Raw genomic sequence first — 24,783 nt, 5'->3', positions numbered from 1 at the left:
AAATCGAACCAGGCAAAATGGAAATAACTCTGCTGAATAGGTGGGGATTACACATGGTGCCTTTGTTTGTAAAGAGAGTAAAAGTATAAAAATAGACCTCTGAATATTGTGAACAACATGTCATTGGGCCTCTTTGTACAGTGGAAAGAACACGAAGGGTGTGTCTAAAATAAGATCAAGGACTGCTCAAGATCAACAACGTCTTTTAGAGGTAAAACAAAAAATGTTCCCCAACTTTAAATGAATGGCAACCAGCTTGATGTGACTTTTTTTTTCCCTTCAAACACCACACACAATCAAGATAACTCAGTACACACTCTATCTCTCCCTCTCTCTGTTCTACTCAGGCAGATTTGTTAGGCTCAATCAGAAAGATAACACAGAGTGCAATGTTATTATTTATTCCTGGTTTTCATGTTTCATCTTACATGAACCTCAAAGAATTACGTATTTACTGAATCACAGCCCAATCCTCTGCATGTCTAGTCAGGAGTATGTCCCATCACAGTCAATGGGGCCTACTCCCAGGTATGTATGCATAGGATGGCAGCCTTAGGGTCCAATACTATGGGCCTTTAGTGCCAACACTGAGTTCCAGTGCCTGCACTAGGTGTTGTAAACATGCCATAAAGCATGCCTATGGCACTATGGGTGGAGGGAGCACCAGCGCCAGAAGGATACCACCTGGAGCAAGGTAAGAGTTTCAGGTGGCAGTGCAGGTATTTGGGGCAGGGGAGAGGTGTTCTGGTAGGGGGGGGGTGGAGGAACTGACCCAAGAATGGGAAGGAGGATCCTCTCCTCTGTGTCAGGCTACAAAGCCCGACATGTAGATTCTCTTATCTGTGCCAAAAAAATAATCAGTGCAGATGTAAGAAGCCCGATTGCAGGGCTTGGGGCTTCCCTCAGGGGAAGAGAATGAAAGTCCCCGTCCCCTGAGGAGACCTTCAGCTGATTCCCAGCACCCATGGGATACAATGGTCACCATTTTGGTGCCACTGTTCCTCCAGGCACTGGGAACCATAGGATTGGGCTGTTAATCCCCTAACAAACAACATGACATAAAAATACAGAGCAAGTGCAAGCACAGCAGCAGTAAAACAATAGCAGCAAGATAACACTTTTACAAATAAAAAGTATATTGACTCCGATTGTGAAAAACATCTGTGTAAGGAATTCTCCAAAGCACCACTGAGGAGGCCCTACCTTCCTGTGCAGCAGATCCAAGCACCCCCTTCTACCTTTACACCAAGTAGGGACAATGAGGTAATGAAGAAAGTCTTTCCGAAATTTGGGAACTATTCAAAGCTTGGGTATCTTATGGTTAAAACAGAAAATCATATTCATTGCAGAAATCCTTGAAATAGAAAGACCAAAGTCAAATCCAGATTATGGCCAATTCTGGGAAAGCTTTTCATATTCCATAAAAGAGTATTTGTGACTTCAGGATTCCACATGATTCATAAAAAACTGGTCATAACATTAAATTTAAATTCTGAGTGGATTTTTAAAAGGAATGCTTCTTATGAGCCTCAAAAGCTTTGGCAACAGGAGAAGTCAGCCACAGTTATGTAATAGTGAAAGTATATAAGCATGGATCAGCAGTATGAGTGCAAAATTTGACATTTATAGGTCATGTAAACCCATGCAGTTCATTACTCACTTACATTTTTATTCATTCTTTAAATAAAAGAACAGTTATGTAATGAACATAAATTTCCCATCACTATAAAAGCCTTAGACATCTTCTGAAAAAGGAGGAGCAGGAGGGGGAAAAGGAGCGTCAGTGGAGCTCATTTCAAATTATTTTGTCATGTAGTGATGATTCAGATGTTTGGTCCCTGACATGGTGCTCTCCTCTCATGATTGTACTACCTCAGATTTCATACGAAGAGTGTTATTTGAAATAACTTCCATACCAAACTCATTGCCCACTTTATAAAAGTTTAGCTTTACTGGGGTGGGGGGTGGGGCCTTCATTAGGCCTCAGCTTGTTTCAGGTTCAGATCCAGGACCCAGTAGTGTGATCCAGATCAGCCACGGTCAAATTCTAGAGAAGGCAGGCCAGGATCAGAGTACCAGAAGCAGGTGCATAGCCAGAACCATCAGAATGTCAAGATCTGAGATAGCAACAGAAGCTGGAAGTGAGGTTAAACTCAAAGATGGGTCATGATCCAAGACCACACTAAGAGAAGGGGGCAGGAGTGTAGCAGAGTGTTCATGCTAATGACTGAGGAGCTAGCTTTGAGGCCCAGGCTCTAAAGGATCTGGTGCATTGAAAGTGGCTCTTGGGGCCAGGGGACTAGATATTATGGGAGGCTGGTACTGCAGTCTATATAACACCCTTGAAGCTCAGACAGAGCTAACAATAACAATAACAATAACAATAATAATTTGAGGAACAGAAAACAATGAACTCACAGAGTTAAGGAAATCAAAAAGACAGCCTTTCCCCAAATGCAAAACCATCCACAGTCAGCCTAAGTAAAGAACAAGTACAGTACAGTAATATTAATTTGAAGCCTTCATCTACAGCCCCAGAGCAAAGGCAGCCGTTCAGTATCATGACTCTGTAGATTAGTGGTTCCCAAACGTTTTAGCACTGGGACCCACATTTTAAAATGACACTCTTTTGCGACACATCTAGGTTTGTAAGACCTAAAAAAACAAGATCTGGAAAGAAATAATATTTTTGTTTACAGGCAACAAGAACTAGAAAAAAAAGACTCAAACATTTTATATCCCTATATTTACACAAGCTTACAAACTGCAGGAGCTGAGTGCCTTGCAAACTGCAGGAGCTGAGCTCTTTTCAGGGCAATAAGCAGCTATCTGATATTTGTATAGCTTCAGGGCTTGATGCAATTAGTTATCTGATCTTTCCATAACCAGTGTTTTCATTGGAGACTCTGCTCGGGGCTTTACGACCCATCAAAAATGGGGTTGCGACCCTCCATGTGGGCCCCAACCCACAGTTTGGAAACCACTGCCACAGATCTTAAATGAGCAAAAAGAAATCAAAGCAATGTGCACCTTTTCACTGATAATGACAACTGACCTTCCCAGGCAGAATAGTATGCAATGCTTTCAGATAGTGTGCTCTAACCAATGAAATTCACAAGGTAAGGACGCCATGTCTTTTTGTAGAATGGACAACACAGAAACCAGGAAACCATTTTTAAATATCTTAGATTTACATTATTTTTAGATTTTGCACATGCTATAGAATTCCACATCCAATTCATTTATGAGAATCATGTCTAAAGGGCTTCTGAGGGTTTTTCTGAAAGTCAAGTCTCTTCAGTCTTCTTAAGGCATTGGAAAACTCCAACAAATGACCCAACTAAAGAAATGTTTTTTCCTATTAAAAATGAGAACTATGATTAAAAGTGTGACCAAAAAAAATGACACACTACTCTTTCTGGAAAGGAACATATTCGAAATATTCATAAAGATAAAAAGTGGCTGTTTTGAAATGTTCCACCCTTATTTACATCAAGTAATCACAAGCATGTATCTCATGATTATGAAGCATGGGTGAAGGTCATCAGTTGATTTATAATTAAAAGGGGGAAGACAACATGCATGGGTTTGATACTTAGGTCTCAAACATATATTTTTTTAAAGGCTGGAACAATTTTCTGCAAATTCAACTTTGCAAAAGCAAAACAAGTTTTGGGGTCAATTTTTTTCATATGCGTTAAGCCAGCCATTTTCAACCACTGTGCCGTGGCACACTGGTGTGCCGCAAATGGTCCCCAGGTGTGCCGCGGGAATTTGGGAGAGGGTCATTTATCAATAGGACCAGTGGGGGATATGAGCCCCCATTGACAGCACAGTGTGCCTTGTCAATTGTCAAAAAGCTGATGGTGTGCCTTGACCATTTTAGTGCCTTTCCAGTGTGACACGAGATGAAAACGATTGAAAATCACTGCATTAAGCATATTGCCTATGGGTGAATCCCTCAGAAACCATTTTTATTAATGCTGAGTTTCTGGTAAACCAAGCCATCTACTGAAGTGACAACACATTGTACAGCTTTTGCAATGCAAAGTACCACTCCAAAGGTATCAGACGGTGATGATTTTTGTGTCCGTGTCAATTCAAAGACTTGATTGCGTTGGTGACTTGTCTTGACAGAAGGTAAAGTAACTGTTTCACATACCGCAAACATGGTGCAGACGTGATTAGATTATTGCAGGGACTTGTTGCAGGACAAACCCAGTTCAAGTTAAGGTAGGACACTCAATGTAACATTTCATAAAGTAAAGCTTTTGCCACTGCTGGTTGAGAAGAAAATCTTGAAAGCATTAAAGTCAAAATTTACCAAGAGCGGCAACAAGTTCTTGAGGCCAAGCAAAAACTTGTTTTATTTCTTGTACATTCTTTCATACTCAGTTTAATATTTAGATGTAATTGATGTTAACAAAGCAAAGATACCTTCACATACAGTGTTCCAGTCCTACAGGTCACCAGGCAATGACAACTGTTTATTACCATAACAATGTATTATTTATAAAAGTACCCAAAATTATGCACAGAGCTTTCCAAAAATGAAAACACAAATCCCTGTCCACAGCTCACAATCCAAAAGTCATGACACAAAAGGAAAAGGGGAGTTGGAAGAAAAAGGAAAAAAAACAACAACTACATAATCTTGGAGAAAGAATTGAAGAATACAGTAATTAACCTAGGAATAGGAAAAAAAGAAGAAAATAATATACTGCATTAAGAGGGAAGGCAAACAAAAGGTTTTCATAATTTCTTAAAACATAGAAAGAGAAGGCCAGCCAAACATTGGAAAGGAGAACATTTCACAAATATAGTGACTAAAGAAAGAAAATAAGGAGACCAGAGAAAGTATAAAGGAGTAACAGTTTAAGATTGACAGCCCAACCCTATGCACATCTACTCAGAACAAAGTCCCATTGCAGTCAGTGGGGCTTACTCCTAGGTAAGCGTGGATAAGATTGAAGCCTAATACTTGATGAACAGAGGGACTGAACAGGAAGTAGAGAGAATGCAACAAAGGTGGTTAATAAGAGGCAAGATCATGAAGGGACTTAAACATTAGGAAAAAAGATTTAAACCTGATACAAAACAACAGAGGAAGCTACTGAAGAGAAACACACAGTGATGTGACAAAGGAAAAATTAAATGAATAGAGGAGCTGAGAACAGACAAAATAGGCTTAAGCTGAGGAACAGGAAGATCAGTGTACACAACATGACAGAAGTCAATACAAGGTAGAACAATTGTCTGAATATGAGCTTTACTCATTAGTGGATAAAAAAGGGATGAATGGATAGAAGCATTTGAGACAGAACCAGCCAAACATAGCTAGAAGAGAAAGTCAAAAAAGGAAGAGAAGAATCAGAGGGGACAGTAAGACTCCTAAATTGTTGAGAACACTGAAACACTAAACGGTAATGTTTGGAGAAAAAAAAGCACAAGAGTAAAGGTTTGGACTAGATGACCTATTAGGCCCATCCCAACTCTATGATTCTATGAAGGCACAAGGGAACGTTGGAAGGGGTGGGGAAGCACATACGCTCCGTTTCTGAATACTGAGGTAATAATTCAATATCCGAGCAGATTCAGCTCTAAGGCAATGAGAAATACTGCACTGGAGAAAACATGAGGCAAGAGGGAAAGCATATCAAGATAGATCTGGATGTTATCTGTGCAACGGTGTCGGCAAAAGAAGAAATTAGACTGTTCAGAGGAAGTACCAAGAGTAAAGAAAAAGAGGCTAATAGTGGCACCCTAACAAACTCCTTGAAAATAGAAACAAGAAGGAAAAGAGCTGCTGATAGACTTTAAAAAGAATTATTTGTGATTTACAAGTTAAAATCTAAGACTATATCACCAAATTCCAAAGAATGAAGAGAACCAAAAAGTTGAGAATGATCACCTGTACCAAACTGATAAAAAATTAAGAATGGAAACTTGCATCATTGAGTATTCAATTCAAGCCTGGCCCTGACTTTGTCTTCTGCCTTGAGACTTTCTGATCCTTGCCTACCTGATTGGGAATTTTACCTGTCCTGACTACATCTGCTGCCTCTAGCCTCTTTGACCCCAGTCTGACTGCTCTGCAGTTGAATCCACTCTAGCAGGAGCCTGACTGGCAGCCAGGCAAGGCCTGACAAGAAGACCATCCAAGATTTTTTTGCACAAAGTAAAGTCGTTAGAAAACTAAAATGAAAATAATTATAGTACAATCAGAATAGAAGTCATTTGGAGATGAAAGAAAGAAGAGAAACAGGGTGAGGGTTGGAGAGATGGCAAGGATACAAACCACTTTGGGGGAAAAAATATTATGTCTTAAAGCAAGAAGAGACAACATCCAAAGAAAGCAAGAGATTCAAAATATAGGTAACAAAGGAAGAATGGACAGAGCAATCATTACTAACAAATTAGAAGGAAATGATGACAAATGGTCAGCTTAGCTGAAGAAAGAGATGCATTGTCAGGGTTATATTGTAATGCCTTCTATTCATGGAAGAAGCCTTGTTTGTGCAAAGGGAGGACTGGGGAGCCTTCTTGAGGAAGGGGGTGCAAGAGACATGTCATCCCTGATTCATAAAGGTACTAGCAATTAAAACTGGCATTTTGGCCAAAAAAATTTATTCAAATTTTTCACATTACTATTGTTTGTAGATTATAAGCTCAGCTGGCAAGGAATACTATTACATTTCATTTGCACAGAAAATGTTATAGGGCAGAGGTTCCCAAAGTGGGTGCTCTGGTGCCCCAAGGCACTGCAGCGCACTCACAGGGGTGCCACACAACCTTCCTGGCTTGCCAGGCTGACATTACATAAAACCTTGCAAGAATAGCATGAAAGGAAAAGCAGGATTTTTTTTTTTATAAGATTGCTTAGGAGAGAGTTTTGGATATATATCTGTCTGCAAGGACATGAAGTAGACTTAGAAACCATGATGGCTCTGTGTAAGATCATATGCCATTGTATATGCAGGGGGGCCCACATATCTGCAGATCCCCCTGTGCTCTCCGCTCACATACACTCAAGCCACAGTGGCCATAATGGTGATTGGGCGGCAGTGGCTATAATGGTGATTGGACAGCAGTAGCAGGTTGTTTAACATATAGCCTAACCTACCCTGTGAGTATCGTGAATCACCACAAATTGGGTCATGACTCACTGGTGGGCCACAGACCCACAGTTTGAAAACGACTGCTTAAACCATATTTAAACATCTCTGGTGGTCTTGCCTTGTACTGTAAGGCTTTTGGTTTCATATAATGAGAATTTGAACCCTTGATCTAACAGACTTCAGTTTAACAGGGCAGAAATAATGGACATTGTCATCTTCTTTAAAAACTATTCAAATGTATTTTGTACACTTGTGCATGCATTTTGATTTAACTGACTTTCAGCATTAACGTCCTTTCTCCTTCTATCTATCAAACTGAGGGTTCATTGTAATCATCCTGATTAAAGAAATTCAGTTGGACCGTGAACCATCAAAAATTTTATTGAACAACTTAGATCAGTGGTTCTCAAACTTTTAGGGAGATTTACTCCCTAAGTAAGTCTTTACGGGGGAGGGGGGAGGGCAGCAATGTGATTCCCAGGATTGCATTGCTAAGGAGGGCGGGGGTGCTTTCACTTATTGTGGGCTTGGGCAAGCAACAGGAGGTGTGGAGAATCCCACACAGTCCTCCACAAGGCTTCCCGAGGCTTGGAATGTTGAGAAACAGCAGCACAAACTACCTCCCTGTTTTGCATTGCAATCAGAAGTGGTTTGCGCGCACTGTTTGTCAACATTCCAAGACTTGGGGAGCCCTGCAGAGGACTGCGTGGGGCTTAAAGACACTGGGAAAGGTTTACATGAACTGGTGGGTCATGACTCACCAGTTTGAGAACCTAGAGTAATGGTTCCCAAACTGGTGGGTTGCAACCCACCAGAGGAACCAGAAGCTGGGCATTCCCTCTTATGGAGAGGGGCCCTGCAGCGATGGCACCACAGTGATTGCACCACTGATGCTCCCTGGGACTCCAAGTCTTAGGGAGCCTCACAGCACCAAAACATGCACAGACCAACACCAAATTGGTAAAGAGTCAGAAAAGGAAGGGAACGAGGATGGAAAGCCATGAACAGGGAAGGTGGGGGGGATAGACAAGCAAACCAGGCAGGGGGCAGATAGCAGCTACATAGGGTATGCTCACGGAAGCCCTGAATGAGTCTCAGGGAGCCCAGGGTCTCCTAGGAACACACTTTAAGAAACGCTGGCCTAGAATTGGAAGAGACCTGATACTAAGGAACGGTTATGTATTCTTTGAAGGACATATTGCTCCTGCATTGTGAATTATCAAATTTAGTAGTGCAATTTTATTGTTGTAAATAGGAACTTAATACAAACATTTTTTAAAAAGATAAAAGAGATACAAATATTATTTACATTTTTGCTGCTCCTTATGCTCGGAACTGCCTCCTGGAAAACCGGCATGATGTTTCCTCTCTTACTCCCTTCTAAACCCTTCTTAAAACCTACTTTTAAATTAATACATGTGAGATCTGAACTGATGTGACCTAACCTGACACCCTAACACTACACCATACTGACAACAATTTAACCAACATATTTCAAACATGATAGAACAGTGGTTCTCAGATATTTAGCACTGGGACCCGCCGTTTTTAGAATGAGAGTCTGTCAGGACCCACTGGAAATTATCTCATGACCCACCGGAAGTGATATCATTAAGCAGGAAAATTTTTAACAATCCTACCCACGCTTACTCAGCAGTAAGTCCCATTTAGTATCATTGTTAAAAGCATATACATAGTAGCCTGTTCAAAATACAGAGCTGTATCATTTCCCCAGATGCATTTCACATATCATAACATCAAGTCTAACATATTAAAAATAAAATATTGAAATGAATGGGGACCCACCTGAAATTGGCTTGCGACCCACCTAATGGGTCCCAACCCACAGTTTGAGAAACACTGTGATAGAATATTTCTTAATGTTGGGAAAAGACATGATCAGACACGGTTTTGCCACAGGAAAACAGGAAGTTCCAAAAGTAATTCCAATGTAAAAAGTTTTTCATTTCTAAATTGTTTAACTGTTCTTTATTAATAATAATAGTCATAAATGTTTTTACTCATCATGATACATTTAATTTAAAACAGGGTTTGCAATTCATGAAGCAGCACAGGTATGACTAATAACTTGTCAAACTTAGCATTTGGACAAAAACAATGTGGGCAGAACCATCTCAAGTACCCCCTTTCATGCTGCTGACTGATGTAAGGGTTTGCAACATACTGAAGGCACATTTTTCTGCTCAATTCAGACACTTGCATCAACATCTTGAAAATTCCAATTTTCATTTTGAATAGCAAAGTTTCTGCCTCTAAAAGTCAGACTCTTTACGATAAGTAGGTATTATCAACAGAAAGGTTTGTTACATATGAGTATACTATAGTGTTATGTTGTTAATACCAAAGACAAGCAACTGTTAGTACAGAATGTGGCAGCTCGTGTGGTTGCTGGAGGTCTACGGGTTTGACTCTGTCACACCACTGCTCCAAAGGCAACACTGGCTGCCGGTTCGTTTCCAGGCCCTATTCAAGGTACTGGTTTTAACCTTTAAAGCCCATGTAGCGCAATCCTAACGTGCTGGAAACAGGCAGGCCAGGAGGCCTGCATTGTATCCAGCGCAAGACTGGACCAGAATTGGCTCAGCCGGAAGCAAAGGGAAACTCTTCCCCTTAACCCCGGGGAAGCCTCAGGAGGCGACGCAAGTCCAAGGAGAATGGAGCGGCTTGGAGCTGCTCTGTGCTGCTCAGGGAACGGGGTTGGGATCTGGCCTAACTGCTGGGTCCCAGCCCCACCTCCTTATCCCCGCCCGCCCCAGGGAACGCCCGCCCTCCCCCACCCTGAAATGTCTCCTCCCTGCACTCCCCAGACACTTGCACCAGCCGAGCATGGCCAATGCAAACTCATCATCCCCTTGCGCTGCCCTAACTGCCTCCAGGGTGGCGTGAAAATGTTTTACAGCACTTTTGCGACACCCCTGGGCTGACACAAGGGAATTGCGCTGGCCTAACTCCTAGTTAGAATTGCACACTAAATGGCTTAGGGCCAGTGTACTTGAGAGACCACCTTCTCCAGTACAATCCGGTCCATTCTCTAAGGTCATCGGAGGGGGCCTGTTAGTTGTGCTGCCATCAAGAGAGATTGGGGGATGGTGGCCAGAAACAGCGCCTTCTCGGTGGTGGCACCTGTTCTGTTTTTCGATTCAATTCAGATTTATTACAGTCGCAGATTTATTATTATTATTAATTTATTATTTACTATTCAGATTTATTACCCTTTCAGCTAAGGACAGGCTTCTCTTTGTTAACCTTCTTGCGAGGCCTGAAGACATTTTTATTTAGGAAAACCTTCGAGGCTTTATAATGGCTGCTTTTAGAAATTTATTTAATGTCTTTTATTGACATTTCTTACTGCTGCTTGCTTTGTTGTCTGTTTTATATATAGTTTCTGTTTTATATATAGCATATATTTTCTGTTTTATATATAGTTTTTAGTTGTATTTTATCAATTTTGTATTTTATGTTAGTCACCTTGGTGCCCTTTGGGGAGAAAGGCAGATTAAAATCTACAAGGCAGAATAAATAAATAAATGATAAGCTACTGAGAACTTAAATGTTGTTGCCATTGAAGCCATATACAGACGGAGTATGTTACTTGGGTCAAATTATTCAATTTCTTTGCAACTCTGTTTATTGTACTGTAATATGGATGATTGGCTAGGCTTAGAGGATGCCTTGACTCAGGGGTGAAAAATGTTACTGAACACTTAAGGCAGCAGAATTTGTCTCAAGAGAATGATTAGTGTGGAAAGGTTTCCTATGACTTGTATATCTCCTTTGACAGCAATTTCATCACCTGAGCTTTAGCCAGGAGAGGGAATAAGAAGGGAATAAACTTTGATCAGAAACCAACTGTAAATAAACTTTTCATTGTGAGTAACTTGACTTAAATTGTTTTAGTCTGAACAGTTTATTAAGAACAATTCTGAGTAGACAGACTTCTAATCATTTATTTTAAGGGCTGTCAGGTCAGCATTTTTCAAAGGTGCCAATGAGACCAGTGAGGTTTGGGATGAGGGGGAGTATTCAATTCCCACTGTCGAGTGGCAAGTTGGTCAGCAGCTATGAACTTGAGCAGCGTTGAACCTAGCCGCCGTCACCTCCTCTCAATGTGCACAAGTAATACGGGGTTCCCTTTCCCTTGGCGCATGCTCAGAGGGGGCAAATACTATGTTCATTGACATTTCCTCTTTAAAAGGGGAAAAATTCTATCTTGTCCACATAGCCAAAAATGTTAGGTTGTGCATTTTTGGCCTTTGCCATAATAGATGAATTAGACTGTAGATAATGTACAAAGTGAAAGAGGAATTCTCAGTATAACAAATCAACTGGATTTAATCCGGAGACATGTGCGCTACCTGCATACCACCACCCATGTGCTTGTGCAAGTCAAGTCTCCCAAAACTTTAGCTATTTTTCAAAATGACCATTCTGAACTCTTCCCATAATCAAGTTGCCTTGGACTATGTATGTACTGTATTCAGCCTCCTTGTTGCTGTGGAAATAGAAAGGCTTTAAGCATTTTTACATGAACAGTACACAGGTATCTAATATTCATATATCTGGCCCCCCAAAGTAAAGACCCTGTTGAAAATAGAAGGGGTTCATGATGTCAGTGACAGTATTAACCCCAACAATTGGGCCAACTCAACAGAAAGGAAGAATTAATTCATGGGGGCACTTGGAAATGTTGTCAAGTTCTGCGTGCTTTTAAAATTCAAAACAAAAATCAGATTCTTAATGAAAATTAAAAGCTAGAACACATTAAAATCCCTAATCCATCACCAACATTTTCATGTGCCAAGTACTCCTAGATACTATTCCTATTGCGCAGCACAAGATTTACAACACACCGCACATCTCTATCCATTGTATGGTTACACACAGAATAGAAACACTGTCCTAGGACTAACCTCAGAAATAATGTGCAATTTATTGCCAATAAGCTCAACTCCCTTTTCATGATTATAGTATTTATTGCTGTTTGGTCACTAACCTCCAGCACCAGCATTTGCTGCCTGCAGACAATAAGGGAAGCATAAACTTTATTTTCTAGCTTGAGAAAAGGAGGAGATGCATAACCGTTTGGTTCATTACTCAAAGACATCAAAAGGAAGACTTTATAACTTGTGTTCAATGTCTAATTGGTAAAACAAGGGTTGACAATTTGGCCCCAAAACAAGGAGCAGGAGCTAAACATACACTTTAGGCAAGCTTCTCACTCTGTTCTCTCACATCAAGTGTTTACTTTAAGACGCCTGCATCAATCTGGGAATGCTGGTTTTGTAGAAGCAGGCAGGCTCTGCCCCCACTGCAAACAAAGCACTTTCTTTTCTGATGAGAGAGGTTTATTGTCTGTTCAAACAGGCAGCCTGAACTCAGTTAGCTATGTGCTTTTTCAACCACTCAGACAAACTCAACACACATTTACAAAAAGCCCTTTGCCTGCATTCTTCATGCCTTCTGAAATAAGACCTCAGGCCTGATTCTTCTCTGCTACATACCAGTGTTACGCTGTTCCAGTTCTAGTTACCCCGATGCAGAATTATCCTTCATTTATACCACAGCATGGGAGCTGAAAGTAAGGCTTACAAGTTTAACATTCCATGGATCTCATCCAATCCCCACTGAAAGCAGAAAAGTTCTCATCAAATTCAATAAACCACGAATCATGGCCCATGTGGAAAAGGTGCAATTTGATAACCTCATCAAACCTTTGCACTTCACACAATCAATCTCTGAAACAAATTCCAAACATGTAAGGCAACAATGACAGCTCTGTTTTGTTTTGTTTAATCACTGAAATGCTTTCAACTGTATCTCACAGTTGTTGGAGTCCGGGTACAAGGATCAAACTAAATGTACTGACAAGATAGAGACATCTAATCTGCAAGGATCCCACATGTTCTCTGTGTGATTCAGTGAGAGATTATCTAACTGTCATCCACGATGGGAAAAAGAAGAGAGGAAAAACTGGTGTTAGGGCTGTGCTTTCTGGAGGGCTTGTGGTACTCTGTGACCACTGACATTTAGAAGTCTTAAGTGCGTCAGTGACTAGAAAGCACAACAGAAAGTTGGAGAGCGCATTAGGCAATCAGTCAACTGGAACAAAAGAGAACTACAATTTAGCAACAGCAGAATAAAAGCCTGTAACAACAGGCCAAACAAAGTCAGCAGGATCAGCATATGACTTTAAAAGGTATTTTTAATCATTTAGCTCTCTCTCTCTCTCTCTCTCTCTCTCTCTCTCTCTCTCTCTCATATGCACACTTTCACAATAAAAGCTTATGATGTTTATAATGTTATAAAAGGTAAACACTTCTTCAGAATGCAATTCTCTCACACCAGAATAAGCCCAAATTTGCAGTGCAATTCACCTGCACAGGTTATAGAAATGTGCATAAGTATTGTCTGAAGGACAGAAAATGTAAACCATGATGCTGTTGATCCTTTAAAGAAAATTAAGAATGGAATTGGAACATTTTCACCATAACTGCAGGAAAATATGAGCCTGGAAGATTCTGAATAAAAGACCAACCAATGAACATCCTCCTCTCCCAGGACTAGCCACTAGAATTACAACATGGTCTGGTACACTTCTGATGTCTCCACATCCTTCTGCTACGCATATGACCATTGCCTTTGAATACCACCACTGGTTTCTACCAGGAGCAACCTGCATAAAGTACCTAAGTTGAGAACGAACAACATTATAGTAGAACAAATCAAAGCCAGGCCCTCTTTCCTTTGGCCATTTCTCTTTTCCCCTTGTTATCTTATCAGAGACAGCAGTAGAAAAACAGACACGAAAAGTTTATACAGATACACAACTAACAGGGCTTGAAGCCATCACTGAGAAGAAAATCTCCATTAAACTGGAATATCTAGCTGTTGAAGTTCAGCTACTGGAAAATGCTTCACCCTGTAATTTTACACATCAATGCATCGGTTTTATGACCCTTTTGCTGATCAGTGCATTTGTACTACCATAGGACAAGTTGGAAATATAGATGAATCAGAAAGGTGATCTGCTTAAAGTTCACTCACTCCTTGGAATATAATTTCATAGTATATAACTAGCTCATGTTATCCAAAACATTACTTTGCAACCAGAGTAAGAGTGCAACATGGTGTGCTACTACTGTTGGTAATCTAAAATATCCCCCTCCTCAATAAGAACAAATAAACAAAATATAGACTTCTGCAGCAAACATATATTAAGAGCTGTTTTTTAAACAGTTTAAGAAATTCCTCACTCTCAGGAACAGCGCTTTGTCTCGAGAGCACACAGGAGCTGGCATCAAGATTTTAATGTCAGCAAAAGGGTGCAACAATAATTGATTCAAAGACTCCAGCATTTCTCTTTTTGCCCTTATGCAGCCTGACTGTATCATACAAAGGCTTTAGGGGGGCACGAAGGAGGCATGGTCTCTTCTCATCCATTATACATGCATTGGGCCACCAACTCCTAGTAATTGGGCAGGAGGGCTAGACACAGAATGCCCATGCCCAAACCTGCATAGAAAAGACTGGGGAAAGAATATCCAAAAATTTGAGACCTGGAGCTGGTTCATCCATGCATATTCATAAGCTGACATGTAAATGGCCCATCACGAACAGAACTTTCATATCTCCTGATATTATTTGGAACACAATGCTTTTCAGTGGAGTCAATACAGACAGTCAGCTTTACTAGAGAAACTGATTGAGGCAGGTGTGATTCAGACCTTAATAACACTGTATCAGATATGAATCTGTCATACTCATGGGTCCCCAGCTTTCCAGCTGCCAAGAGTTTTACCAGCTGCCAAGAAGCACAACCACCCAAAAAATCCACAGTAAGTTGTGCACACGCAGCAGGACTTTGGACCTGTACTTCTCCAGCTCCATGATGCTATGAACGAGCCTTGGGTGCTGCCTAAAACAGGTCTTTGTATTATGCACACAGATGGAGAGCTTCAAAACAATAAAGGGAGAAGATTTTTGTACACTACAAAATGATTTGACAGCCCCTTGGAAAATGCAGTTCTACAAGAGCAACCAGAAACCTAAAATAATCCTGGCAGAAATTTGTATAAGCCCAACACAAGTTTGTAATGTAGACATACACCAAGAATATCCCAAATTTGACCCCAAATGTTGGATTTATCTCATAATGATAGTCCATTGGTATTCATGTGCTTTGAACACAAAGACAGGGGGATCAGAAATTATTAGGCAGCTTAGATGTAACCCTAAACACATTTGTCATGGAATAAATACCATTGAATTTAATTGGACTTACTTCAGAGTGGACCTGCATAGGATTGCACTGTTCATGGCCTACTTTAGCCCCCAAAGTTGTTTTAATAAAATAAGAACTGGAAAGAACTTTGACTCTAGTAAGGTGCTATAGAAAGAATATCCTCATGACAATTGGTTATTCTTATTGTTTTAGTTTAAGTGAAGAACCATTCAGAGGGCTTGTGTATACCTTAATCTCAATAGTTATTAATAACTAGAATAACATGAATATTAATAATATTAACATGAATATTAATATTAATAACATCTACCTGAATAACTTCCAGTTAAGAAAGCTTATATCTTGCAAGCAAAAACAAGTTTTCTTCCTTCATTGGGATACTAATGCAAATTAGACTTGTCAATATATGTTTAAATTTCTCCTTAAACATCTCAAGCACTGGAAAAGAACCACATGCTGGGATACAAAGAGCCACACTCTGTGTGCCAATCATTTGCAATATGCTCAGCATCTCCACACAAGTGTTGTGGCATGCGTCTTCCAAGAAAAATATAACTTTTCTCCAAAGGTAATCACATTCCATATCTTCCAAAGTCAGATTCCTAAGTCATAAATGACTGGTCTGCTTTCATCACTCATAAGAAAATCATTCTCCTGAGGGGAACAGAAGCGGTGGACGTTGAACATAAAAAGCAAACCAACTAGAAAAATGTATTGAATGTAAGGAAATCTAAATGTTGATAACAAAGAGTGTTCCAGCACATTAAAGACTAACAAATTTATTTCAGGGTAAGTTCTCATGGACTTGAGCCACTTTGTCACATACAATGGTGACCTTATTCACACGGGCAGCCCAATCCTATCCTCTCCAGCAGTGCCAGGTACAGCACCGCCAAAATGGCTATCGCTGTATCCAGCAGGGCCAGGGAGGTTACCAGAAGTCTCCTCAGGGGAAGGGGACTTTTGTTCCCTTATCCCAAGGCAAGCCCCAGCCCCCGCAACAGGGGTACCTGAGTCTCTGCCAGTAATTTTGCTTGATAGCAGACTTGAGAAGCCCCGTGTTGGGCTTTGCAGTCCAACGTGAGGCATAGGATCTGTTGGAGGCTTCCTCCGCCTGTACCACACCCCTCCTGGGCCAGTCCTTCCCCTGTTCCATCTTCCTCTCACCCTAGAACACTTCCTCCCATCTCAAAAAGCCACACTGCTACCCAGCGGTGCTACTTACCATTGGCGGCACTTTATTGACAATTTCTTGGTGCTGAACCCCAGCGCCGATTTGCACTGGCCCAGTGCTGGCACTCCTTTCTCACCAGGTGCCTCAAATGTACTTTACGGCACATTTGCAACACCCAGTACTGGCGGCACACTTGAACCACCAGCACTCAAACACTCTAAGTTTCTACTATGATCATCCCCCTTGGGAGTAGTATTCCAAATGGCATGTTAAGCATTCATGCTTTTATATGCCACCCCAAAAGCAAGCAATAAGTTTCTCTTACCTCCAGTGAACAATAGCTCACTTGGAGTGGAAATAAGAATCAAGAAAAAGGTAATTCAAGGGTAAAAAGAACTTCTAAGAGAAGTCATGTTGAATACAGCAATTCTGGATATCTTTAATCTAAGGGATACTCACCTAATTTAAGGGATGATTTGTTTTCTCTAGCATCCCTATTACTCCTGGGGGCTGGGGATAAGAATAGGCCCTCAGTTTGGCTGTACTTGTCGTAAGAGGTGACTAAACAGCCACCAGGTAGATGGGACTCGTCAGCCTGGGAAGGCAGCTCATCTGAGAGAAGGAAAACTCTGATCCCAAACCTCCACTGCCTTGTGGCTACATCCAGTTATGGAAAAGGCTTCAGGAGTCAACCTCGAGGCAAAATCCGGAGCCGGAGTCCCTGAGGCAGTTCATGGCTGAACACAGTCACGTTCTGGCAACTCCTGCAACGCCACTGGAACCAACCGTATTGGCTTCTGCCTTTCCATTGGACCATTTCAGTGACGTGGAGAGGGGGGATTTGCTGCATGGGTAACAGCCTATCCTCCATACCTACTTTACCCAGGCTTTGTGCACTGGAGAGGACACTCTGTTCCAGAACCACCATTCAGAGCGTGACACCATAGTCTTCCGAGACTGAAGGATGCCAACAACAGCATCCCTATAGTACCAACACCAAATGCAGTCCTTGAGGCTTTTCAAGGCTTCTGCTGCTTTTGATAGCAGTAAGCACTTGGGTGCCACTCATTTTGTGCAACACACCAATGGATGTGACATACATTGTATGACACCAATGTATGACATGTTCTTTGGACTTGTTTATCAGCATTGGTACAAAATTCCAAGTGTTGTCCTCAAGATTACAGTAGACAAAACAGGTGTGCTCTTTCCATTTAAGATAACAAACTAAGGTCACTCTGGAATGAGTTATATGCATTTTAATTTTCAGTGCAATATTCTCTCCACAGTTTGATAATCATATGAATATTTTAATCTTTGGGAGTTTATTATATTATTATATTATGTTATTAATGCAGTATACTTAAGTAACAAAAGGATGCTATTTCAGGGTATTTTGCAGGGTAATTAGCAGTTACAGTATCTGATTTTTCAGTAGCCTCAGGGCTTGAGGCAATTATCTGATCTTTCCATCACCCTTTGTCGACCTACCAAAAACCAGGTCACAACCCACAGTTTGAGAATAACTGTGCTAGAGTAACTCATCATTTGTCTTACCCTCAGCTCTGCTAGAGGACCAAGACTTAAGAGCAAGCAGCTAGTATTGTAATAGCCTGCAACTTGTATGAACAAAGGTAGCAATATCGACAATGCAGTAGTTTAAACAGTAGGTGCCAAGCTGGATCAAACTTAAAACTAACTCAAAAATGGTTGTAAACAGTTTTATTGAAAAGGGTGCTTGAAGCACAGGTAGCTATAGTGTGAGTAATCTGAAAGCTTACTACTCACTAGACAGTTGGCCCAAATGAAAGAAGCCACTGGAACAATTTTCTGTCTTACCATGTTTTATACTTTATAGAAGCCATTTACAGAACTTATATATTTATCTTTCAGTAAGAGAAAAATATTTAGGGCCCAATCCTAATCAACTTTCTATTGCTGATGCAGCTGTGCCAATGGGGCATGAGCTGCATCCTATAGTGGTGGGGCAGTCACAGAGGCCTCCTCAAGGAAAGGAAATGTTTGTTCCCTTGCCAAAGGCTACACTGTGGCTGTTTTGGCACTGGAAAGTTGGTTAGGACTGGGCCCTTAGTTTCAACATGGCTCTTCTTGAGGAAATTTCCTAACTTTTTATGAAGGGGACTCATCAACCAAGCAAACCATTTTCTGATCTCACTCTAAAGTCAGCCCCTCCTTGTCCCTTGATCACCTCTACCACTTCTGTCCAATTAGAGAACCCTCCAATAAACCTAAATCTACCAGTTAGGATTTGCTGGTTCAAAATAACAAAGCAAGAAGATGAAATGTTGTGGTTAGTAAAAACAAATAATCACGTGCCTAGAGATGCTTATTAAAGACAAGATCAAGTCATTATATTAAAGAAAGAAAAATTGCATCTCTGCTTACAGTAGAATTCATCCTCCTTCCTGAATACAAATACTTTCACTGCCATCACCAACGTCTGTATGTAGAACTCCACTTTTCTTAGAAATCCCTTGATCACAACAATCTTCATACGCTTTCCAAGAACTAGTTGCAGACAATCTCTCTGCAGCTTTCCTAAAATGGATTTATTTCCTACTTGGCTTGCAAATAACTCCAGAGAATCTTTCAGAAAGATACATTTTTAAAAACACAATTAATAAATTATTTCATTATCTTTGCTTCTAAAAACCTCTCTCTCTCTCTCTCTCTCTCTTTCCCCCCCAACAGTTTGTTTGGCCTTGTCAATTCAGGCAATGTTCACCTGTTAGGTGCACACAGTAGAACCTCAGTTATCCAAATGATACAAGAGGCAACCCAAAACAATTTAAGAAACAATTCAAGTGTTGTGGAATATACCTATAAGGACTATGGCTGCCATACATGCACACACTTTAGTTGCGCACACAGATGTTGGAAATAAGTTTCAGATTCTGATGGTTCTAACGCATTTTACAGTCATAATCCACTTTCAGTAGCATTTTTCCTTTGCCTCTTCAAGAAATAGGCCACACATGACGTGAATTAGCTGCTGCATCATTAGCTTTCCTCTCTCATGCTTTAACTGTGACCTCATTTTACCAGCAAGTTTCACACAAACTATGAATGACATCAGTGATTAAAGCTTGATTGAAACAAGATGGGGAGTTCTTGCTGTAACTCGAGAGGGCGCAGCTCAACATAGCCACCAGCAAACCAGAAGGATCTGCGGTAACATCACTTTAATATGTACCTTGACAGAGCAACTGACAGTCATACAAAGTATAGGGGACTGGCAGAAACAAGAGTGACGTAGCATGGATCCTCTTCTACCAGACAAGCAGCAGGGGTGAAATTATTGTGTCTGGTACAAGAGTCGGCAATGGAAGAAACAGCCCTGCTCGTGGTTGTCAATGGGAAGGAATGTGTTTTATCCAGAAGAAGCAAATTACCAAAAATAAGCAAGCACAGAATTCAGGGCATGAACTCTATCAGCTATAACTGTGGGAAAAGCAAGTCACCCAAGCCGCACTTGACCTCAATGCAAATGTTTTGGTAAAGTGTAGCCTTGAAGCAGTGACATGCGACAGTACTTGACAAAAAGAAACACAGATAGACAAAACAACTGGCCACATACCCAGCCTCCATTGTCCTGGATCCAGTCATGCAGGTGCCTGTTCAGGTAATCGGTCATCCACACAACAATATGGTCCACGAGAGGCGACATCTCCTGACTGACACACTCCACGCACATCATGCCACCAAATTCAAAGAACGCAATGATCCTCCCCCAATTTATCCCATTTCGAAACAGCTCCTCCGCCACTGCCGCAAAACGGTTCCTGGCAGTGCCCTGGGTCAAGTGCAGCTGGCCAGACATCTGAGCAAGGTCTCTCCGATAACGCCGCGAAAACTCATTGCCAGCTTGCTGTAACGTTGCGTGGACCACCTGTGGCACGGGGGGTACTTCTTCAACAGGGGCAATGTTAGTGACAGCAGCTAAACCAGGCACTTCAGAAGGCAGAGATGCCAGCCTGACAAGGGCAGGGAAGGTCCCAGCAGCAGCAAGAGGAGGAAGATTTGCTTGGTCTCCACTGGCAACCCAGTCATATCCTTTCTGTGACAGCTTGTAATGGATGTACCTCAGCACTATCTCCGTGTTATCGTAACCTCTTATCCCAGGATGCGCCATCATTTATAACAAGAAGGAGAAAAAGGAAGAGAAGAAGCAGATGCAATGTCCCCCACCCACCCAAAAAAGAAAGCAACCAGTAATAATGCCAGTATTTATATATAATCCAGTTGTTTTATTCTATGTATTTCCATTGGTTGAGGTGTGGGGGAATCCTCAGGGTCTCAAAGGTATTTCTGTCTTCCCAGCGTTTCCTCTTCAGCTTGCGATATAAGATGGAAATAGGACTTAAAATGCAGCAAATATTGTATTCCAAGATGCACATGTAATATTTATTATAAAATTTATTTTCAGAAACCTTGCCTCCTCTGTGTGGGCTCACATCTAAAATAAGAAAATCAGATACTTATTCAAAATCAGGTGCATTTTTCCCTCCTACATCCTGAACTAGGATATGAATGAAGAAGCTGCTATGCATGCATTCCCAAACCCCTTGATATTCAGTACAATTTATTAAGTAGAACAGCCCCCAGTGCAGATTCATGCAAAGCAAATTCAGTCAAAAATCCCAAACTGTTTGCTTTTATTTTTAAAGAAAAAAAAGAAATAAATAAAAGTTACACAGAGTAAACTTCCAGTGGAAAATACTTACTTGAATTAGATATGTGTTTTTCTGTCAAGTTTCCTTAAAGGAAGGGAAAAAAGGAAAGCCCAAAACATCACAGATCCTTTGAAAAATTAAATGTTGGTTTCTTTTATGACTAAAAAAAAAAAGAGAAAAAAATTAAGGTCTCCAATATTGTGCGTTCCAAAAACATTTTCTAGGCTACTGTTTTAATGGCATTTCCAAAGATATGTCAGAACTCGGGAATTCTCTTTCTGAACTTCAGGAACCCAAAAGGTGGGGGAAATTCTGAAAAGCATCACATTTTTGGATCCAGGCTCTGAAATGAGTGCTATGCTCCAGTGCAACGTGTTTCCAAATGGACGTGGTTTCATTCAAGAGCTCAGCACCTCCCACATAGACAGACCCCCCTCCAAAATCTAGAATGATTTTGCCCCCCCTTAAAAACTGCAGAAAAAAACACAATTCACCCCAAAGCCAAAAGCAGCTTTGCAAGATCAAAGAAGAAAATCCCACCAGGCAGAGGAGGGCAAAGGGGGGCGTGTCTGGAGTATTAATTGATCCTGCCCCCCCTGCCTCCCCAGTGCCCTTGCTACCCTGGGCAGCCCTGCAGAGCTTCCCAGTCACGAGGCGCCTCCTCCTTCTCCAGCCAGAGCTGCAGATTGGATCGGCTGCGTCCGGCGCGGCTGCTCCGGCTGCCGCTGCGCTGGGGAGGTCCCGGGGGCAGGGGAAGCACATTCAATGCAGCAGCAGCGGCAGCAGAAGGGGAGGAGACAGCGGAGGGTGGCTCTCACACTTCGGCCTCCGCAAACGGGGCAGCTCCGCTCTGGCCCCACCTCGCCGTTCATTCAAGAAAAAAGGGGGGAAAGGGAAGGAAGGAGCCTCATCGCCCCACTGCAGCAGTCCAGGCGGGCAGGCGCTGCTTCCATGGCGGCCCTTTGGAGGTGCGCTCTGCCTCTGCCCGCCTCGACTCGTCCTCTGCGACGGTGGGTGGTCCACGGCGGGCTGGGGAACGGGGCTACAAGCCGGCTCTTCCCCGCGCTGCTCTGCCTTCCTTCCAACCCATTCCGACTGACTCTCTGGGAGCCCTCTTGGGGCAGGGCAGTCTCACGAGGTCACTCTGGAGTCACACATCCTTTTTCAGCCCTCTTGTTGCTCTGCGATGCCAAAGGCACATCTTTGCAGAGAGGAAACTGAGGCTGCGAACCCAATCCACACTTTCCTGGGAGGAAGCCCCACTGAACGCAATAGGACTTCCTTCTGAGTAGACATGCATAGGCTTGGGCTGTGAGGCTCCACCTATGCCCACTGAAGCTGCAATCCTATTCCTGGGAGTAAGGCCCATTGACTATAGTGGGACTTACTTCCGAGTAGACATGCACAGGCTTGTAACCTGAGGCTGTGAAAAGGGGGGGGTCACTTGACCACCCAAGGAGAGGATCCTGCGCGCCGGGAGCACCCTCACCAAATGCCAGCTCTGGAGCCGCTGGAGCCTACGGGCAGAAGTGAATTTGGCAACCCACGGAGAAGGGCGCAGGCTAGAAGCTTCCCCCCTTTGGGATCTGGCGGTTTCCCTCTAGGGAGGAAATAAAAACGACCACGGGGAAGGAGATGCCGTGGGATTTCTCCATCCAAGCTTGTTTTAGGAAGATGACAGTGTGCAACCCCAACAAGAGAGGGAGTGAGAGAGTCTGCAATCTTATCCACACTTTCCTGGGAGTAAGCCCCATTGACTATAATGGGACTTACTCTGAGTAGACCTGCCTAGGATTGGGCTCAGAGACGTGTGCATTTCCAGTCCGCTCACAGCTGTTCTGCCCCATGAAGCATTTTTCCTCCAGTCTGGAGGTTTTGCAGAACGTCTGCCTGCAACAAGATCTGCTTACAAATGACCCTAACAGCAAATCAGCCCGCCTGCTCAGGCGAGATGAGGAAGACTGAGGCTGCAATCCTAGCCACGCTTACCTGGGAGTAGGTCAGTCCTATTCTAGTCGCGTTGACTAGAATGGGACTAACTTCTGAGTAGACAAGCATAGGATAGGGTTCTGCCGCTGCAATCCTACAACCCAGTGGTTCTCACACTTTTAGCACCAGGATCCACTTTTTAGAATGAGAATCTGTCAGGAGCCACCGGAAGTGATGTCATGAGTGCAAGTGACAACATCAAGCAGGTAAATTTTTAAGAATCCTACGCTGCAATGCTACCCACACTTACCCAGGGGTAAGTCCCATTTACTATCATTGTTACAATAATATACATAGTAGCTTGTTAAAAGTACAGGTCTGTCACATTTCCCCAAATGCAGTCACATACCAAGTGTAATATATTTAAAAAAAATATTGAAATGAATGGGGACCCACCTGAAATGGGCTCGCGACCCACCTGGTGGATCCCGACCCACAGTTTGAGACACACTGCAAGTATAGCCCTTTTCTGGGAGTAAGTCCCACAGTGGGACTTCCTTCTGAGTAGATATGAGTAGGATTGTGCTGTAAACGCTTTTGAAAGGGAAAAGGTCGCGCCTGGGGGGGGGGGAAATAATCGCCTGCTTTAACAGTAGTAGCAGTACTACTACTAGTAGTAGCTCGTCCAATTCCCCCCCCCCCCCGCGCAAAGCCAGGCTGGTTTTTCTCTGCCTCCCGTTTGCGCCCTTTGAAAGATGCCAGAGAGTGGGGAGTTTGGGGCAGCCAAGGGTAGGAAAACTGCGGGGGGGGGCAGCCCTGGCACCCCACGCTCGACCAGAAGAGGATCGGCGGGGACCTGCCCGTGCGCCTGCGGCTCTCATCCGGAGGGTGCCTGCCTCCTGCAGGGCGGCCCTGCGCAACACTTCCCGCCCTGCTCCTCTGAAGCGCTCTCCTCTCCCGCCTCCTCTCGCAGGCGCCGCCTCGCTTCCCCGTCAGCCAGGGACGAGGGCTGGGAGAGGCAGGCTGTGGTCGGACCGGTCACTTCCTCATCCGGCGGTCTCCGCCAGAACCGGCTTCCCCTTGGAGAGGCTGGAGCCCTGGGCGCGGGCTGGCGCCTGCACGTGTCCATTCCAAACCAGGAGACCACAAGCCTATACGCGTCTATTCCTAAGTAAGCCCCATTGGGTTCAGTGGACTTTGCTCCCAGGAAAGTGCATATGTAGCCACGCTTTCTTTGGAGTAAGTCCTAGTGACTTTTATGGGACCCACTTCTGACTAGACACGGCTAGGATTGGGCTCTCAGGGCCATTTTCCAGCACCAATGCAGCTTTAACGTAAGGGAACAGATATTCCCATACCTTAAGGAGGCCTGTGTGACTGCTGCCCCACCACAAGATGCAGCGCATGGCACCGGCATTGGAAGATTGGCTAGGATTGGGACTTAAGTCAAATGTGTACACTTGTGGGCTGGGCAGAAATGGGTTAAAGCAGTGTTTCTCAAACTGTGGGTCAGGACCCACTAGGTGGGTCGTGAGCCAATTTTGGGTGGGTTCCCATTCATTTCAATATTTTATTGAATATTGTTATATTCAAGGTCTCTTGTTA

General features: G+C 42.8%; 1 protein-coding gene across 2 annotated transcripts in view; it reads right to left on the bottom strand.

The window, feature by feature from the left end:
* The window catches only part of BCL2 (BCL2 apoptosis regulator), a 132,190-nt gene extending 110,245 nt beyond the window's left edge, over window positions 1-21,945 (bottom strand). Inside the window, exons 1-3 of one of the 2 annotated variants that reach the window (XM_066625484.1) lie at window positions 21,744-21,945; window positions 21,301-21,409; window positions 20,154-21,032 (exon numbers count right to left, since the gene is read on the bottom strand). In XM_066625484.1, the coding sequence (XP_066481581.1) occupies window positions 20,154-20,711 (558 nt within the window). In that variant the 5' untranslated portion in view covers window positions 20,712-21,032; window positions 21,301-21,409; window positions 21,744-21,945. The remainder of the gene's footprint in view (window positions 1-20,153; window positions 21,033-21,300; window positions 21,410-21,743) is intronic. The other variant, XM_066625485.1, reaches the window with a different exon arrangement.
* Between the last annotated feature and the right edge of the window lie 2,838 nt (window positions 21,946-24,783).

This window comes from Tiliqua scincoides, chromosome 4 (assembly GCF_035046505.1).
Source record: "Tiliqua scincoides isolate rTilSci1 chromosome 4, rTilSci1.hap2, whole genome shotgun sequence".
Classification (NCBI taxonomy): Eukaryota; Metazoa; Chordata; class Lepidosauria; order Squamata; family Scincidae; genus Tiliqua; species Tiliqua scincoides.
This window is presented reverse-complemented; position numbering and strand designations above follow the sequence as displayed.